At 36.4% G+C, this 7,312-nt stretch overlaps 1 protein-coding gene across 1 annotated transcript; it reads left to right on the forward strand.

Annotated features, from left to right (window-relative positions):
* Nucleotides 1-1,895: 1,895 nt before the first annotated feature.
* Nucleotides 1,896-2,411, forward strand: LOC149084068 (uncharacterized). Its single transcript, XM_089235259.1, has one exon. It carries the CDS (start codon nt 1,896-1,898, stop codon nt 2,409-2,411), a length of 516 nt encoding a protein of 171 aa, XP_089091385.1.
* Nucleotides 2,412-7,312: the final 4,901 nt, after the last annotated feature.

Genomic DNA, 7,312 nt, shown 5'->3' on the forward strand with positions numbered 1-7,312 from the left:
GTTTTATAAGCACTCGGGAGCTAATTCATTACAAATAGCGAAGTATCGTGACACTTTAACTATTCGACACAACTGTGCGCATATATGGTAGTTATTCAGTCGCATATGGCAGGGTAATTGGAATGAACTACGAATCGGTTATTCGATTCCATTTAATATGTAGGTAGGTATCTCAAGTAAACACAGACTTTTAGACTCAAAGACATTTAGTCTATCCACACACAGCAATCACGTCACACCATTTAGAAAATTAACGAATGACGCAAGAAAAATAATGAACGAAAGACGTTCGCTTCCGATTGCCGAGATGAGCAGAAAGGACATGTATGAAATCCCTTAATTTTTAAAAACTAAAGGCATATTTACAACAACAACAGCAAATACAACGCCACAACAGGCAAATTGCCCAACGAGGTGGCTGACTTAACAACATCATGGATCCCCGAGCCATTTTTTTGAGGCCCTACCTACTACTGCTACACCCGCCCCCCCCCCCCGTGGAACCCCCAACGAATCGGTACATGCGGGAATGTGCGTGTACTGAAACCTGACGTGAAGTTTTTTTGTTTCTCTGTAACGCTTGTTATGTGTAGTGCTTAAGGGATATTTAATAAATTAGTTTTTTTTTTAAATTTCAATTGCTATTTAAAAACTTGATCAATGCAAGCATGAAATTCAAAAATTGTTCCAAAATAACAAGATATTTCTTGGTGTTATTTTGAGATTTTTTTGAAAGTTTCTAGCTGCCGGGAACAGAAAATATAGAGACCAATGCTTCAGAAAACTCAGATCTCGATGACGACATAAATTTGGGTTTTCAATTACCCCTATGTTTTTACACGAAATATGTACGAAAACAAACATTAAAGTCGTCGGTGTAAATACTGTATATGGTGGGTATGGATATCTTTTCAGCGTGTCACTGAACGATACACCAGCAGTAATATTTCAAAAACTCTTTGTAATATGCCAGACTTCGGCGGAATAAAAATTATAACAATTCAATAATATTTAAAAAAAACAGGTATACGTTCCAGTTTCAGGACTTCAAATAAATTGAATTTTGCTCATTTTTGTCAGCTATCTAGACGCTCTTTAAAACATCTGCTTTTTTTCCGAGGATTCAACCACTGGAAGAAAAAAAAAAGAGAACGAAAAACGAATATTTCATTCCTGCAACGAAATTCCACAGAAACCAAACGCTTCTCCCCCCTTCATGTTTTAAAAAATATGTATAGGTAGAGAATATAAGAAGTGGCTGTATATTGGATAAAAATTGTTAATTTTTTTGTTCAAGGACATGGCTGCGGGAATCGATTACATACGCCATTTCCAAGTTTCTGCCCTTGTTTTCAGGACAACATCCACCATCCGATGTCCGTGTACATAAGGTATTTTGGGAATACGAAAATATACGATATGATCTTTTTTTTTTCATAATTTCGAACCACATTCTCTCTTTTCCCACCCAATAATCTCGTCTAGGCAGGCTGAACTCATTTACTACCGTTTCTACTGGAGAAACTGGAGAAACCGCGAGACACCCAGGCTCTGTCGCAAGAAGCAACGTAAGCACTTCTACTTTGAATTACTACTACTACTACTCTGGCTTTGAAACTTTTATTTTGATTTTTAATTTTTTAGCATTTAAGCAATTCATTATTTTGAACCGTCATTTCAAATATATGTTCACGGTGACTTCGACGGCGTGGTAAAACTTTTAAACATTAGGTAAATACGATCCCGTTAATGCGAATCCTCACTCAGTGGCAAAGAATTAATCACAGGGATCCATTTTTCATCAGGAGTGAGTATTATTGGTAATCCTTATCGTTTATTCTTGTAAATTGAATACCAATAACACGGTATTCCAAGCCGAACTTTTTGCTTTACTTATGGCTATTAAGAAAGCTGAAGAATTCCCGAAGAAAACATCTATCTTCACAGACTCACTTTCATCACTCCATTCAATCAGGAATCCCCTGTCTCAACACCTCATCGCTAGGCAAATCAGAAAGGTTCTGTGTGCCAATCCTCAAAACAGTCTCAATTGGGTGAAAGCTCATGCAGGAACATATGGGAATGAACAGGCAGACCAACTTGCAAAAGCTGCGACTGCAAGAGTGACGTCTGACTTTTCGCTGCTCTTCCCTACGTCGTGGGCAAAAAACATCTTATCTGAGGAAATGATGCAGAAGTGGCAAAATCGATGGCAGACAGAACGCAAAGTGGGCAGGAAAATATATGCCCTCCTCCTCACAGCTAGATACAAATATGGGAAATGGACCAGAGAAATGGTTATATTCTTTTCTGAACATGGTCCTTTCCCAGCATATCTGGCGAGGTTTCATCGACAGACTGAGAAATGCAAATGTGGCGGGGAGGGCACTACGCTACAGCCTGCCCGTTGACCAAAGACTTCCACTTACAAATCCCTGTTGCTGATACACAGTCTTGGAAGTTGAAGTTCTTCCAAAATCCTGGTACTTATCATAAGATTAAAAATCTCATCAACTTTATGGAAAATAATCAAGAGTTATACATCTTCCCGAGACCTATAGCATATGAAGACAGAGAAGATCCCTTAGACACTGATTCGGACTCAGACTATGTACCATAACTGCGACGTCTTTCCTAACCCCATGTGCTATTAAATATATATAGTAATATTTTGATGAAATTTATCATTCTCATTGTCAGTGATGCCAGTATGTATTCGTTCCATGTTCATATATGATATATTCTTTTATCCAAAGCATATACTTCAGATTCAATGTTTAATAATATCCTGTTTGAATTTTGCTACTCTGCTTTGAAGGGCTGAGCGCAATTGTTGATTGAATTTTTTTTTTATTGATTGCATTGTCAATAGAATTTTTATTTTTGATTCAATTGTTGACTGAATTTTTATTATGAATCATGCGTAGTTTGTAGATGTTGTCCTATACGCATAATTAAATTTTATCCTATTTCATGTATATTCACTACGCTTATGTTATATACTATACAATGTTTACATCGTATCATCAAGTATGTACGCTATATATCTTACGTTTCGTGGCATCGCTTTTTGTCTAGATCATTCCCAGAGCCCATCTGTTATAAAAATTCTGACGTTGTACTTGGACACCTGCTTATAATCACATTATATATACTTTCTCAACTGCTATACGAAACGCCATAATTATTGTTTTTCATCGATATATTCATGTATTCGAATGTATACCGCCGGTGAATTCACTAATGTGCAACTGAACCTTGTATATTCAAGTGAACTTTGTATAAGTACTTTCTCTGGACTTGATCTCGTCATTAGGTCTTTAATATCCATATCTAAATATGTCTCTAACTGGCAATGGAAAGTCCCCCTGGCTCCTTCAGTCTTGTGATATTATTAATACCAGCAATTGATCAATATTGATGATTCCCACTTACATATTTATAGTTCATTGGATCTGAATTTGTACATGTATCCTGTTTTCCATGTTTTATTTTCAGATTCGGACCTATGAAAAAACCCTTCTAACAGAAGACAAGATGAGAGAAGTTGGTGTTGCAGATTGACTGATGGTTGGGGACACAGCACAGTGATGAAGGCGGATGGCTCGGAATGTTTTCGTTGGCCTCTTGCGGGCGATCCGCCCGGGCTCCTTGGCGGGGGTTTCCGGGGGGGGGTGTGATTTTTGGGGATGTGATTGCCGTGATTCGGAGGCGATGAGGGCCTCTGCGGTGTTGGGCCCTGTGGCTTACGGTATTTTTTTTTTCTTTTTCCAGCATGGCCCAGTCGCAAGGTAACCTGCTTATATCCCACAAGGGACCGAGCGGGGGTCATGTTTGGTGTTTGCAGTTTATTATTCCCGGTAGGAAGTATACAACGGATCTTATTCTTCAATCGACATGTGTTTCGAAATTGTGCATTAACTCTTCCAAATTGTGAATTAGCTCTTTGAGTACACTTTTCTTATTAAAAAACGCTAAATGTCTCTCCGCAAAGAGCAGGCAGGCGTACAACACGATACTCACAAAACATGAAAATTCAAGCATTTCCATCTTTACTTAAGAAAATGGAAGGCAGATGGCAGCATGAACACGGAACAAGCGCAACTCGACAATATAAATACGTTAAGGACATGCATACTCTCAGACCACACATTCCGGTATGTGGCGATTACGAGCGTTATTGTTGTTGAAAACAAAACTCTCCAATCTATTGTTTTTCGTTTGCAGAAAGACCATAAAAATTTTGAGTACGATATAAAAATAGAAATATTTTCAGTATTTTAAAAAAAACCATCAGAGGAAAAAACATAAAACTCGTTAAGATAAAAATATACTTTTATTTATTTAAATCTCGTGCGTGTTCAAGTAGGAAACCTCGGAAACCCTTCACATCGTTCATTGTGTTCCGTAAAAGAAAATTTTTTTGAACTTATGAATCCTCATGCACAAGATGGAAAAATCAAGTTACACGTGTTAAATATTTGTTATCTTATTGAAAAGAACAGCCTGGGGAAAAAAAACAGGTTTACGAATGCGAAATGCAATAAAACGAATGTAACAAATAATCAATTGAGTAGAGCTACGAATGTGAAATGAAAGCAAAAGCTCTCTATTTATCTCATGAGAAAATCGTTTCTTATTCATCTTGTGAAGTAAAGTTGTTCAACCTTTTCACACCTGAGGGCAACTTTTTCAAAAATCACACAAATTTACCCACATTTTATGAAATACAAATGCTTTAAATTTTTTTATTAAAAATGTTTAACACAGTCCTCGCGCGTGTTAAAGTATGCAACACCATAGTGTTTAGAGATACAAAGTTTCAAGACATTTGAATAAGTGGTGTTCGGAAAAATGTTCCATACCTAACAAGAAAATTGGTTTTGAGAAAAGATCATTTTAATGTGGAAAACATTAGCATAATTATTTTAATATGGCATGCCTGCCAGTGGTTTATATTAAAATGTTTTAAAGATATTTCTAGTAGATGCAAAAAATTTCATAGTATTTGAAAATCGAAAAATTCGAAAATGTGTTTTTGAAAAATTTGCGTGCGCCCCCCCCCCCCCCCCATTAACTTATCTGCGAGTGATATAATTTTGAAAATAATCCTCTTGAATATGCGTCCACACGTTGCAATTCAGAGCTGTACTCGGTGCGGGGGAGGGCGGATGGAGGACCCATGCTTCCCCCAAGACGATCAACAATATTTTTCATTATTTTTTTAAGTAGTTAAAATACCGAAAGATATACCTTTATATGTTATCTTAACCGATATCCGGTCACTTGAAATTATTAGGAAAGTTGTTGACTCACAATTCCTCTGAAAAAGATCACTTGGGCCCTCTCCAAAAAATCGGTCCTGCTCACCTCTTCTGCTATCACGCTTCAGCACAAGGGTCACATAATTATGTAAACACTGGGTTCTCTTTTGCAAGAGAAAACTTCTGAACAGTGAAATGTCGATATAGCTGCATCTTGTATACAAGGAATAAGCATCTAGAGGTAAATAGTTACTCATTATATACCTAGAGGCATCATCATCGCAGAACACTATTCACACTGTTGCTAGGCAGTCTAGAACAAGGGAACTTGATCTATATATAAACACTCTTTATATACTTATTCCCAGCAAAGTGACTACTTTCAGTGAAAAATTATTGTTGTTATTATATTGTTTTACAAACATTATGATACAAAGTCTTTCGGTGAGATATACATAAAAGAGCGATTTGGTAGATAAATTTATCCTATTATGATGAAAAATTCTTTATTCATTTAACGTTTGATGTATCTTTCATATAAGCATTATAATTCTATAATCCTATTATCATGAAACTGGACAGGCAGTATCAGCTTTGAACGACTGAAAGATATTATTTATTGTGTTTATAAATAAGCTCAAGGAACTTTGTGACATTTAATAAAAATTACGAAGGCATACACACACCCCCATATACGTATAGGCCAATATGAACTTGGTTTAAGATCAGTTTTTTACAAATTAGAATATTTTACATTTTAATGATGTTTATCTTAAGCGTATCTCATTTCTATGTGTTATGTTATGCTAATTTCTCTAAGGACTGATGAATCAATATCATGGAAAGAATCACATCTCAAAGTGTATTCTATCTGTATACGTCTTTTGTGTACTTTAACATGACCATTACAAGTATAAATTGCATTGCTCATGAAGTATAATAAGTTTAAAATCAAGTGTTAGCTAACTTGAATCATGATGTTTTTACTATACATATGTGAATTAAATTATTTCTGGGATGTACAGATTACAATGTACATAAAGTGAATTTAAGTTCATATTTATTAACTAAACTATGTTTTAGGAATAGATGGCGGCACCTATAAATAGATCGATATATTGTTAATAACAAAAAGAATTGATGTTCCCGATTCGCCGGATAGATCAATATTAATGGGGAGTATTTTGAAATCACCAGATAACTTTTGAAGAGCATTGCTAATTTGGAAATCGTCTATAATTCAGAATCGTTGAATGCTTTGGATGGTCACTAGTTTCAAATGAATTTAGCATGCGTAACTGCCACGATGGGGTCGTGTGGTCATCGTGCTGCACTTTTATCCCGAGGATTCAGGTTCGATACCCGTTGACGGCACAGTGGTGGTCACATGGAATTTGTTATCTGCGGTTTTGTTAGGGGAACTACGGTGACCAAAGTAAACATTTCGAACGTCATTGTGAATTAACTCATGAACCATTATTGCCCGACTGTTTTTCGCCCATTTCGTCCCAGCTCTGACGAACTTTTAATGTAGCCTATCGTTCAACTCGATTCCTGTTTCGTAGATATGAAAAATTTGCAACGGTCTGTCTAAAATTGTAGATTTGTATAGAGAACATACACACACACAGATAGACAAAAAGTCAATTATATACAGGGTGATTATAAAAAAACTATCCCGACATATGGGCCCCTAACTATCATACCATTCACAGAAACTGAATGAAATTTTGGCATAAGGTATTTTGAGGTATGCGCTCAAGAATGATATGGGAAACAACAGTATCACTCTAACAGTTACGGTTACAGTGAGAAAATATCAAATGGCAACACCAAGTTTTTTGTATTGGAATGTGATCTCCATTGTGAAAAACCGTAAATAGAGTTCGAACGGCAACTGTAGCATGAAAATCACCGGCGGTAGATAGGCTAAAAGTGAGGACAACCAATAAGGATAGAGAAGCAGCATAAAATAAAGCATTTTATTGTGTTTCACAAATTTTCCACATGACCTCCTTCACACACGATGACACTTTGCATGCGGCAGA

The sequence above is a fragment of the Pholcus phalangioides genome, unplaced genomic scaffold, assembly GCF_987345545.1.
Source record: "Pholcus phalangioides strain wild (caught in Gottingen) unplaced genomic scaffold, Ppha-v1.0 ptg000008l_1, whole genome shotgun sequence".
Lineage (NCBI taxonomy): Eukaryota > Metazoa > Arthropoda > Arachnida > Araneae > Pholcidae > Pholcus > Pholcus phalangioides.